This window comes from Cornus florida, unplaced genomic scaffold (genome assembly GCF_030987335.1).
Source record: "Cornus florida cultivar Cherokee Brave unplaced genomic scaffold, ASM3098733v1 CherokeeBrave_3.0.0_Hap2_Chr10, whole genome shotgun sequence".
Taxonomy (NCBI): domain Eukaryota; kingdom Viridiplantae; phylum Streptophyta; class Magnoliopsida; order Cornales; family Cornaceae; genus Cornus; species Cornus florida.
In genome coordinates this window covers 104,340,499-104,353,606 of record NW_026775580.1, presented here as the reverse complement: position 1 = coordinate 104,353,606, position 13,108 = coordinate 104,340,499, and the positions used below count along the sequence as shown (strand labels likewise).

Here is a 13,108-nt window from a genome sequence, read left to right as displayed (position 1 = left end):
ATGATTCGATCGGCATAACCATTACTTCTAGCTCTGGAGTCTGATGAAAAAAGGTTGTCTTCAAAAATATATGCTGCTTATTCTGCATAAAGCTTTTAATGCCAACTTGAATCCGGTGAGTGTTTTCTATTTATATTACGTTTTGGTTCTTGTCCTTATTGAATACTCATTTAAATATATGAAAACTTCAACAAATATTAATGAGGAGTACTTGAGTGCCTTCTTATTCTATTGGTCATATAATAGATTTGATGTATTTTGGATGACACATACCAAAAATTTATAGAGCAAGAAGCATGATTGATAAGAGATAATAACAATCCTCTGCTGATATTTACTCTTGCCTTGACCTGCATTTAGTTATGCCTCTGTTTTTTTATTAATGCCTTTTTTTTTTTTGGCTATGAATTTTAGATGATTTCGTCTCTGTTTGGAATGTAACTGAACTTTTTTCAAGTATTTTGATGTCATAAAACTCAATAATAATGGTTATTCCATGCTATTTAATTTAAACTAGTTGACATTATTAATTATTCACCGTGTTGTTTGGATGATTCTTCCATGTAGTGTAGGGAAGGTTGGAGCTACTTAGATGACAATTAAGTTTAAAAAGGTAAATCATTGTGAATTTCACAGGTGGGAATAGAGCGGGGGGGGGGGGGGGGGGGGGGGGCTACCAGGTATTTATTATCTGATGGGCTATATGTAGTAATTTCATTGAATTGTGAATGTCCATGCATGGGGGCAAGTTGCTGCATAGAATTCAAGGACCTTATGATTTTTTGTTCACACTACTGATACAGAAAAGATTTTGGTTTTACTTTTATCAATATCACGACTGTGGGAAGATCTTTGGTTCATTAGTTAGGTCCTTTTGTGAGGGAACTTGGTGATAATATTATGTGTCACACATGCTATTGCATAAAGAGACGGCAAAAAGATTCCAAAATATTTTCACCCACTCTATTCAATAATGGCGAGGAGATGGATTTTTTCAGAATCCTTGGTGATGTTTCCTCCTGAATGTGTTTTAGGTATGCTGGTTAACATTTAAGCATCTGCATAATGTGAGCCTGTACCATGTGGCAGAAGGAGAGCAGTGGTAGCCTGCCCAAACACTTTTTTTTTTTTTAATAGTTTATTTTCTTTTCTTTTTTTTCCTTTTTTCTTTTTAGTAGGTAGCGGCTTCTAACACCATTTTATTGATTATTTTAGGACCAATTGCAAATTTTTTTTTTAGAACAGAAACCCTAAAACATGAATTTAAAAACTTTGATCTTTTGTGTTCAGTCAACTCATCAATGCATTCGCCCTAACTCTCCATTTCTCTTTTTTTTGCAGGTAAATAATTATGTTTGATACTTGTACAATGATATAATGCTTGATGGAGTGGATTGGCAGGACAAAATAGACGCAGTCAACCCTGAAATGGAGAATCAAGGCTTCCATGATGAAAGGAGTCGATGCTAACATATTAAGCATAGTCATCCATAATTACAGGAAAGATTATAGGGAAACTTTTTAGGCTCATCTTAGATGAAAACTTCGATTTTTTGGAATTTTTTGTTCATAATAATATATTTTCATTTGATGGGTGACAAGTGTTCCCTTTGTTATGCTTACAAACAGATTTTCCAGCAACAAATCGTTGATTGAATTGAATAATATAAGTGAAAAATTCTCTGACTTTGCTTCTCTTTTTTTGGTTCATGCATTACAAATTTGTAGTTCTGTATTACCAGGTGTGGCCATATATTAGATGTTGCAATGAGTCAGAGTAGAAACAGAGCGGTAGAGAAAGCGTGAAAGCTAACAGTTGCTCTAGCATACTTGATCTCTGAAGCATTTCCTGCTTTTACGCCCACTCCCATTGTTCTGAACCCCCTTTCGAGCAAATGATGAGGTGATGGAGAATGGGAAAATCAGATCAGTGAACCTCAGGGATGACAGGCTACAGTGTTTGAACAAATTCAGGGAGATCTTGATGCAAGTTGTAAAATGGCAAGGCTGTTTGATTTGTTTTCTGATAATTGTTTTTTGTTTTTACAGAAACAGTTTAAATGTTAGTTTGGTTGACATCTTTTTAAAAACTCTCTTCATAAACTAAGTCAAGGGACATTTATTTTTTATTTATGCTTTTCGATAGGAAGGAAGAAAATTATAAGGCATGGAGAGAAGAAAGGCTGGATGAAGCAGTCACACTCTACTTTTTGTTTGGTTCAATGGTGAGAAAGGAATGAGCTAACACTTTATTTTGTTTGTTAAACGAGAAAGTAAGAGAGATTGCTAATATTTAATTTATAATAATTATGAAGGGTCATATAGTAATTTATTATAAGAGTGTTACTTCTCTTTCAACCATATTTGGGTCTTGTTTGGGGGAGCTTTTAGTTTTTAAAATTCCTTCTACTGGATCGACTGTGGAGAATGCATTTTTATGAAAGGAATTTAAAACAAAAAAATTGTTTGGTGAATAAATTTTTTCAACTTATTTTAATTACCAACATGATTTAAGTTGACAATTATATTCTTAATAATCCATGAATAATAGCATAGAGTTGAATTGAGATGTACAAAGACGAAAAAAAAAAAATAATAAAAATAAATAAATAAATAAAAAACATAATTAAAGTGATGGAGTGAAATTGCCTATGTTGCAGCAACAATTAATTAACATAGTAATGATCAAGGTATATAAATTTACCCAATCTACATGATAGAAGTTTTTTTTTTTTCCTTAATAGAAGTTGAAATAGATCATGGAAAAAGAAAAAGAAAAGGAAAGAAAAATAAAATGAAACATAGAGATGGCAACAAAAATATCCAATTTTTGTTCTTATTTATAGCCATAAATTACTTTAACAGTGGAACGGTAGCCTTCAAAAAAAATATTTTACACATATATAAAGAAAAGTTATTTAGAATTCTATATGGGCTTGAATTTTGGATGAGAGTTCATAAATCTTGGAACTCTTCAGACTTTGAAGTGAAATGGGAGTCAATAGTAGTTTTTTTGCAACTCCTCAATGTCTTTATTTTTCTTTTGTTGAATCGTTTTTCAACAATATTTTTTTTAATAAAGATTTGTGAAATTTTGAACACGTTTTTAAATTTTTTTTTTTTTTTTAAATTTTTGGGTAGAGAACTAATGAATAAGATGATATAGAAAGAGAAAGTTTGCAGTGAAAATAGGTTAAATAATGGACAATATAAAAAGTTTATATTTATTATTTAAAAAAATGTGTAGCTTGGGAAAGTTGATCAGAAAACATGTTTTATTGACTTTGGTTAATCGGGCTTCTAAACCACCTAGACTTTTTAAAAGTCCTTTTTCAGACATTTTACCAAATGGCTTTTTATTATTAACAAATGACTTTCTAAGCTTAGAATCCCGTTTTGAAACTACAAAAAGTCCAACCAAACTAAAGTGGTAGCTTATTTATAACCTTCTTTCTTCCTTTTTTTTGTCTCTCTCTACTAAACCAATGAAAATTATTTCTTCATTCTTATTTATAATTTTTTTTTTTATAAATAATAAAAAAAAATATATTTATTAGTTCAAAGAATTGAATCAATTTTTTTGTTAGTTCTTTTAATTTCTAGAATTTTCAAATGATTTTAAATATGGGATTTTTATTTTTTCACGGCGAAGAGGCAGAAACTATGTGGTCAATTTGACCAATCTGAAACTTGGAATTGAATCCTGCTAGTTTATACCAATTTGAATTGTCAAATCGAAATTTCATGCAGATTAAATGTATTTGATATTGAGTTTGAGAGATGTGTTATGACTTGAATTTTCATCGTGAAAAGCATGACAACACGCCAGTCTTGAATTTCTCTATTCTCACACGTTCTTTATTTAGAAACAACCCATCTCTTTCTCTATCCTTTCCCTCCCAACTTCCTTCAAAATCCTTATATATATATATACCCATAAACAACTAGAATTTTAGTCTCAAGTTCTGAACTATTCAATCTACAAAACCTTGGCACATTATCCACTACTGTGTAAATATTATCCGCTCTGCATAGTCCGGTAACAATACGTGCATACATAGTTTTGCTAATGGCAACAAAATCATGTTCACGAACTTTAGAAGTCACAATCATCTCCGGCGAAGGCCTACTTGTGACCCAAAGCCGTCCGGTCAAGAAAAATGCTTTCGTTATCGTCCGAACGGACTCCGTTGACACCCAAATGACCAAGCTTGATACAGAAGGTGAAAGCAATCCTGCATGGAATGAAAAGCTGGTCGTGGACATGCCTATTCATGCCCGGTTCCTGACGGTGGAGGTGCAATGCAAGACTTCTTCCGGGAACAGAGTTATTGGGACGGCCAGAGTTCCGGTGTCGGACTTCACCGGAGGTTATACGCCGGAGAACTACTTGCATTTCTTGAGTTACAGGTTGAGGGATGGTAATGGAGAGAGAAATGGGATCATTAATCTTTCGGTGAGAGCGAAGGTGCCTGAAAATGCTTCGTCTTATGCAACTTTTTACTCGCAGCCGGGGTTGAAAGTTTCGGCGGATGAGGGTGTTTCCGGTGGGATTGTCACCGGCGTTCCGGTTTGGTATGGGTACCAACGGTGATGGATTTAACAGTTTTTATTGCCTGTGAACCATTAATTAAATTATAAAGATGTGGAAATGTGTTGTAAAAATTGATAGTTAAATTATTACTACTAAAACTAGTACCTTCTAAAATAGAAAGGTTGAAAATTAGAGTTTATTTGGAGAAAAAAAACTGAGTGTGTTTTAGTTGTATAAAACGGACAACTCAAAATTTTCTATGTATGTGTGCGTGTGTGTGTGTATTCACAATGTGTGACAATTGTAAATAACTCTATTATAAAAACAGGGGTGTAAAAAAAATAATTGGAACTAATAATCAGATGAAACACTATTTTTACATTTTGTGAGATAATGGTAGTATTCCAAATTTAAAATTTAAAAAAAATAATAATAAATCTCACTTTTGCCTCCCTCACACAATATCTTAGTTCGCTCCTACATATTTAATTTGTCCAGAAAAAATAATAATGCACTAGTTGTGTTGACAGTCGAAGAAATTACAAATTATATAAGCTGAAGAGACCCAAAAAAACGCTTAGCTTTAGAGCTGCATTCAAACATTATTAATTGTGACAAAATATTGTCTCAAATTTTGTTGTTTGATCTGAAAGTCAGACTTGTATTTTTTCAGTCTCTTTTGATTGGTGGATTGAGTTTGAGTTTAACATATATAAAGTTAAATAATTGAGGTATATTTAATATTTTTCTCCTCTAATATGGAATGAATATCCTTCTTGTTTGGCTTAGCATTTTTTGTTGTTAACTTTGATAACAAATTAAATTCAAAATATGACTGAAATATTAGAAGAGATCTCAACAAGAATTTATATATATATATATATATATCACGGACCGAATTAGGAAGTTATCGAATTCAATTTATGTGAGTTGAGTAATGGACTCGACGTCATGTGATAGGATTTACTATTCATCTCGCATCAAATGAATTACGTAACTATTGAATTTGATTTCTAAATTACTACTCAAGATGAAAATGTTCTCTACTTGGACTCATATTACACTTTATTTTATATATATATATTTATGTTTTCAGCAAACTAAACCAATTTGACCATATTTACCAAACCAAACCAATATGTTGTTTGTTTCGACATAAAGTAAAATATTTTACTTTTTCAGGTAAAAAAATATATTTTTATTTTATTTTTTGTAAAGATTTATGTGAAGGTTGAAGTCAAGTTTATTAGGCGGTCGTATAAAATAACTTATCAAAAATTGATGAGTAAACTATTTTTATTATATTTTAATATTTTTTTTCTTCTTAAATATTTTCTGACAGACAACCAATGAACCAAACATCAAAAAAAAATAAAAAACTATTTTCTAAAAACAATTTTACATCCCAAAAAAAAATGGCGCTTGGAATATGTAAAATCAAAAGTAGGAGAAGTCTATACCACCCTATAGTGCGATGACGATAACTGCGCCTAATGTGAAGGAAGGGTCCCTCACTTAGTCCGACTTCCGGACGAAAAAACAGGCGCTGCAGAGCACTCCGTTTATATATATATATATATATAATAAAATTTTAAAATTTGGTGTTTATATTACAATAATTTTAAAATTTGGTGTTTATATTACAATAAAAGTCTGTACATACATACATATATATATAATACAAAATAAGAGCATTTTTTAATTGTCATTAACTTCAAAACAAAAGAGGAAAAAAAAAGAAAAGAAAATTGAACATGTTTGTTATGAAAAATGGACTAGCCACTATAAATATTTTGGTCACCATAATTATTGAGTTGTTAGATAATGATGCATCAAAGGATTCTGATTCCATTCCTTATGTTTCTGTACAGTGAATGAAGTGGGAGAGGAATAGGACTTTTGGTGAGAGAAAATCTTTCTTGTTATTTTCTTTTTCACTTAATTTAAGACGTTGTTGGGCACTTTACCTTTTAGTACCGTTGACAAAATTTTATTTTATATTTTTACATCCAAATAAAAGTATAGTTAAAAAAATATCAAGGAAGAGGAATTTGGTAAATTTATCATAATTTGACGTGAATTTTATTCTTGGAAAGGACTAAGCCAAATAATTAAGTCAAATAATAAGATAGGGGTTATTTATTTTTAGGAAGAATTAATGGGAGAAATAAAAAAATATGTATCTCCCAAACAAATCAACCTTGCAAATTATTTTGTTTTGTCTATTTCTCATCTCAATATAGGGTTAGTTGTGACTTATGTGTCTTGTTCATCTCTCAATTTAGGATTAGTTTTTTTATCTTTGCACATGAGTTTTATATATATATATAGAGAGAGAGAGAGAGAGAGACTTGATCTCTTGTTCCTTATGGAGCAAGAAAATTAATTCACAATTTTTATATAGACTGTTAAATTAAATCTAACAGTCATTTTTCAAACCCACCTACGATATTTGTTTTTAACACAAACCACTCTCACCCTATTTTTAGTTTCTATATTTAATTTTACCATTATCACATATTAACAATAAAAGGTAATTATCAAAATAAAAATAGAAACCTTTGAAAAAAAATAATAACAATATCCTTTACTTAAAAAATTGTTTTTATTTAGATATTTCTTTGAAAGAAAAACAATACTCGTATCTTTCAATTTTGCAACAACAGTATGATATTATAGTCTTTTTCCTAAAAAAATCTTATTTTTCTCCTTATAAGTAAATTAATATACTTCTCTAGTATAAGTAAATTTACCAACAAATATAATGTAATATTACATTTTGGAATATCGAATTGATTTATTGGACTTGAAATTGAACAAAAATTCATTCTATTTCAAACAAAAATTCTTTCTATTTCAATTTGAAGTTGGGCATTTGGTGAAATTCATTATTGAATCTGTGAATTTGAGAGTTTGATTGTTGGATAATGATGATGTACTGACTGTGGTGGGACTGTAGAATCATCCTAAAAAACAACAAGGTAACCCAAAAAAAATAGGTGAAACTCTTCTCACAACCTTGGATTCAAATTCAACGCACGAAGAAATGGAAAAAGAGTTGATAATTACCTTTATTGTTAAGTGGTAATGGTAAAATTAAATATAAAAACTAAAAATAGGGTGAGAGTGGTTTTGTGTTAAAAGGAAAGGTCAAATGTGAGTTTGAAAAATGATCATTAGATTTAAACTAACGGTCTATATAGAAAGTGTGATTAATTTTCTTGCTACGTGGAGAGTAAGAGATCAGGACTCTATATACATACACATACATATATGACTACTATATATATATATATATAGATACATATATGAGTACTGATCTCTTACTCCTTATAAAACAAGAAAATTCTTCCGTATCTTTTATAGTGACATTCTAAACCCACCTATATGCTTTCCTTTTAATACAAAACTACCATCACTGTTTTCAAATTTAATATTTATCAATACCATTAATTATAACAATAAAAGGTAAGTACAAAAATATATATATAAATAGATATCTCTTCACCTCTCGAAATCACGTCTTACAACTAATCGGAATTTTGTTTTCTTTAAATAAAAAAAAAAATTGAAGTGTTAGAGAATTGCATCCAAGACTTGATACTAAAGTTGACGTTGCCTATTTGTTTGAGTGTGAAAAATAAATTAAAAACTACAGTATTGATATACAAAACATCGACTAAAAAATAAAAATTAAAAATAAAATCTCTATTTTTTTATCCACTTGATTAACTTAAGGTAATTGGTGATTTGTACAACACTTCTCTCATAAAAAATTTAATAGATTACAATTTAAACTATTGTATACCTCCCTAAATGCATGCTATTTAAAAATTAAAAATTCAATCTAGCTTTCTCTAACCCTTTGTCACAAATTGTTTCATACTTTTTGTTAAATTTGTTTTATTTTATTCCAGATTCTAACGAGTTGTAAACACATTCCAATTACTCATATGTCATAATAAATCACACAAAATCTTTTTTCTAGTTCTACTATAATAACAAAAATTTATTGATGTAGTGAGGAGATTCACGACAAAAAATTATATTATTCTATGAAATTTCATATTTCCCTTGTAAATTAGTTATTTTTCTTAATGTTTTCTTTAATACTCCTATTATTATATTATTAAAGACATCAAACAAAACAAAAATTCCGATTAGTGATGGTGAAACGTTCCAGAGATAAACCTATTTGTATTTTTATTTGTTTGGTACTTACCTTTTATTGTTGTAATTAATGGTATTGATAAATTTTAGGGTAATTTACACAGACCTCCCCTATGATTTGCCATAATTACAGGCAGCACCCTTTCTGTTCCGAAAATTACGCAAACATCACATACTTCTGAAAATATCCTACACAGACTTCCCTTCTGTTAGAGTCAACGGCAACGACAGAAAATGATGACATCAGCTACTATTTTATTCATGAAATGCCGAAAATACCCTCGCCTATATTATATATACTTGATATTATATATTAGATGCCGATATCATGTACTAATTAACTGAAATTTCCAAAATACCCTCATATTCTCCATTACGTGTCTGTACCTCGGTGTTTTGATTTCTGTAAGTTGTATTCCTCATTCCTCATTATAAGCTTGTGTGTGTGTGTGTGTGTATATTTAAATTATGTATAAAACCGCCAGAGGATGCCTGCCATTAGATTGAAACCAATGAAATCCACTGATGCTCTGTGCTTTCGAATTGGGTCTCTAAAATTGTTGCTCGATCTCACCGGATTGAAACGTGCCCAAACTGAAACTTGTGAAGCTTTTCACCGAACTGAAATTCTTTGTTGCTGCAGTACTTTTCTGATCACTTGCTGAACTGAAATCAACTTTAGTCTTCTCAATTTAACCCAACGTTGTCTGACGGTGAAGTTATTATAGACCAAATGCTTTCTTCGCTCTCTTCCTGTTCTTGGTCGGATGAACAAAGGCTGTTGAATCTAGATAATGCACAATCAAAATTGACTAACATATTACATATCAAGGAACTGGCAAGACAGCTCAAGGTAGAGAGCATTTCCCTTTTTCTTCTTTTCAATCCAAGTTCATATTTAGTCAAAATTAAGTATATAATTCCAGATAGCTAGAAAACCATGCCAACAACTTACTGAATAAAAACAAGAAGCAAGTTGAAGATATGAATTCATATTCCAAGCTTTCGAGGAGTGTTTCTCTGTGAAGAATGCAACTATTGCTGATTGTATTGTTGCCATAAAACACATCCAAGCTGATAAGGATAGGTGGTCAGGATAGCTTGCTGAAACTGGGACCTGCACGTTTCAAATTAATTAAGTTGTAATCCAATTAATATTCAGATATCAAAATTATATTCAAATATATATAATGGAAGAGAATATATATATATATATATATATATATATATATATATATACCTGCAAAATTAGCCAAATTGACCAACAACAACTGCTTCCGAAGAGAAATAGACAACCCAGCAACCAATTATCACCACCTCCAGACCCAAAAATAGATGTTGTAATTGGTAGGATTAATTGTGTGTTCAGTAGCTTTGGCCCTTTGAGCAATGCCATGAAAATGGCTCCACTCACACACAACACTGTCCCTATAATCTTTGCAATGCTTCTCAACCTTCGGATATTTACCTTCTCTAATCTGTACAAGTCATAGATTAGAAAAACTGGTTAAATTAATGTTTAGATACAAACTTTTTTTTTTTTTGAAGACCACTTTTAATAATGAAAGCAATGAAGTGAAAATGGTAAAGAGATAAGTTAAACAATTCTCGTATATTTATCAAGAAATAAGATATTAAATTCAAGATTCTTGTTAAAACTGATCATAGATGGAGCTAGCTTGTTAGAAAATTCTGGCGGATTCTTGTTAATTAAATTCAAGAGAAGTAGTCTTCACAGAAGTTCATGAATTTATATACTCCAAACGGAAGTAGTCATCACAAGCTGTATTGAATGGTAATTAAGACAAATCCCTATGGTGCCTATCAATGCAGTGCACCCTGGAGTTGTGAAGACTGGTATTATCAGAGATCACAAAGGCCTTATCACAGGCATGCATATTATATATATATATATATAACTTGGGACCTATCGCCGATCTGTCCCAAATTATCGGATGAACAGAGGCTGTTGAATCCAGATAATGGTCAACACCGTCAGTTTTAATTTGATGAATTGACTTTGTTGGCTTCGAAGCTCCAGCAATACCAGATCAGCGGCGGGGTAGCGAATTCACAGGCTGCCAATTCGTTGTTACTCCACTCTAGAATCGTTTCCGGTAGCGAGGGTGGATTGAGGTCGCCAGCGTGATCTTCCAGCACCGGTGATTCGGCTTTCTATGGAGAGCTCTCACCTTTGCCTCTGTTGAGTAAGAAAAATATTGAAGCTGATTCCCGCGCTTGACAGCAAAGAAGGGGATTCGGTGAAAAATGATTTATTGCAATCTAGGGCTTCAGTCGGTTGGATCATCACTTCTCCATTTTTCTGTCTGGTTTTCGGCCAACATCAATTTCATTTATATATATATATATATATATATATATATATATACACACACACACACGGGTATTTAAGTCATTTATCATTGAAAGTTCAGGGTATTTCAGTAATTTTGACAGGTCCGTGTATTTAACGGTCCGTCACACATAAGGGAGATCCGTGTAGGATATTTTCAAAAGTAGGAAAGGTCCACTTAATTTCTGAAACAGGAAGGGTGTCGCCTGTAATTATAGCAAACCATAGAGAAGATTTGTGTAAATTACCCTAAATTTTAAATTTAGAAACTAAAAATTGTGATAGTAATTTTATATCAGAAAGAAAGTATATAGGTGAATTTAAAATTTGACCCTTAGATTTAATCTAACGGTCACTGTAGAAAGTGCAAAAGAGTTAGAGAGAGAGAGAGAGAGAAAGGAGGGGGGGCGGGGGGGGCGAAATTTAATTAGAAAGTTGGATGAATTAAAAATTCAAAACAAATTCGTAATAAACTATAAATTAGTTTTGATATTAATTTTTTACATATTCTCTTACATGTTTACAAGATGTGTGTGTACTTTATTATTCAATATAAAATGGGATTAAAAAGATGTAGATAAAGTATTTAAAAACAGAACTCATATATATAATATTCTTGTGTGTGTGTGTGTGTGTGTGTTTTCAATATAAAATGGGATTAAAAAGATGTGTGTGTGTGTTGTGTGTGTTTGTGTTCAATATAAAATGGGATTAAAAAGATGTGTGTGTGTGTGTGTGTGTGTGTGGGGCTAAAGAAAAAAATTAGGGGGAATATGAGAAAACCAAGATAATAAAAATAACTAAAAATGCATATTTATGGGAAATATGCATTTTCGTGACATGTAGCACTGCTCTTAGTTAAAAGACATTAATGCTCTCTATTTTGACTCATATTACACTTTATTTCTTATGTATTTGTGTTTATTGGTGAGAGAATAATTAGTGTAATGGGAGGATTTAGCATATCATATTAAATTATTAATCATTAATCCCGTAAAGAAACGTTAATCAAGGGTTGTGTGGTATCTCAAATCATAAAAGGTCATGTAATTTAGCTAATTTTAGATGGTTTGAAAATATACATTTAAATTATTGAGGGATAATCAAATAAGAAAAATTAGCTGTAATAGAAAGTACGAGGAGAATGATTAAAAATATTATGTGAAGAGGTTATTAAAAGTAATTTTAAAAAATTAAATATAGTAGATTGATTGACATAGTAGGTCTTTGTTTCGATATAAAATATTTTTCTTGAAAAATATGTATATTATTTTAATTTTTGGTGTTTAACAAAGATTTAGGTAGAAATTGAAATCAAGTCCATTAGACTGAGCATGTAAAATAATTTGTCGAAAATTAATGAATAAGTTAATTTTATTGTATTTTAATATTTTTTCTTCATAAATATTTTATGGCAATCCAAATACCAAAAAAATAAAAATAAAAAATGTATTTTTTGAAAATAGTTTTACATGGAGCTTGACAGTGAATGTGTGTTACCAAAAGCCCAACAGGTTAGTAGAATTATTATACTCCCTCTGTCCTAAAAAAGATGTCCTGTTTAGAAAACTGTGACTTACAATTTTTCAAATAGAACAACTAATTTAGGTCGGAGATAATTTGTATTATCAAAAGTAAGATAAATTTCAAAAAGCTTGGGTGGCATAAGGATAGGGGTTTCAGAATCACTTTGGTACCTTTAAAGCCCAGGCTCGAATCCTTGGGTGTACACAACCCTCTAGTGCGATGACGATAACTGCGCCTATTGTGAAGGAAGGGTCCTTCACTTTGTCTGATTTTCGGACAAAAAAACCAGGCGCCTTAGAGCATTCCTTTTTTAAAAAAAATCATCGCCTCGGAGAACTCCTTTTTTTAAATAAAAAAAAAAAAAGAAAAAAAAAAAAAGAAGAAGAAAGAAAGAAAGAAAGAACTAGCCACCATAAATATTTTGGTCACATAGGGATGGCAATGGGGCGGGGCGGGGCGGGGTGAGGCGGGGATATCATTTCTCATTCTCATCTCCGGTCAAATTTTTTACCTACATCCCTGCC

At 31.1% G+C, this 13,108-nt stretch overlaps 1 protein-coding gene and 2 non-coding genes across 3 annotated transcripts; all 3 read left to right on the top strand.

Annotated features, from left to right (window-relative positions):
* The first annotated feature begins 3,965 nt into the window (after positions 1–3,965).
* Positions 3,966–5,005, top strand: LOC132279639 (BON1-associated protein 1-like). The gene has a single exon (XM_059781665.1). The coding sequence runs from the start codon at positions 4,070–4,072 to the stop codon at positions 4,592–4,594; it is 525 nt and encodes a 174-aa protein (XP_059637648.1). The 5' UTR covers positions 3,966–4,069; the 3' UTR covers positions 4,595–5,005.
* Positions 5,006–6,003: 998 nt separating this feature from the next.
* On the top strand, positions 6,004–6,091 carry LOC132280661 (small nucleolar RNA snoR114). The gene has a single exon (XR_009471665.1). It is a non-coding gene; the product is annotated as a small nucleolar RNA snoR114 (small nucleolar RNA).
* A 6,707-nt stretch (positions 6,092–12,798) lies between these two features.
* On the top strand, positions 12,799–12,887 carry LOC132280662 (small nucleolar RNA snoR114). Its single transcript, XR_009471666.1, has one exon. It is a non-coding gene; the product is annotated as a small nucleolar RNA snoR114 (small nucleolar RNA).
* Positions 12,888–13,108: the final 221 nt, after the last annotated feature.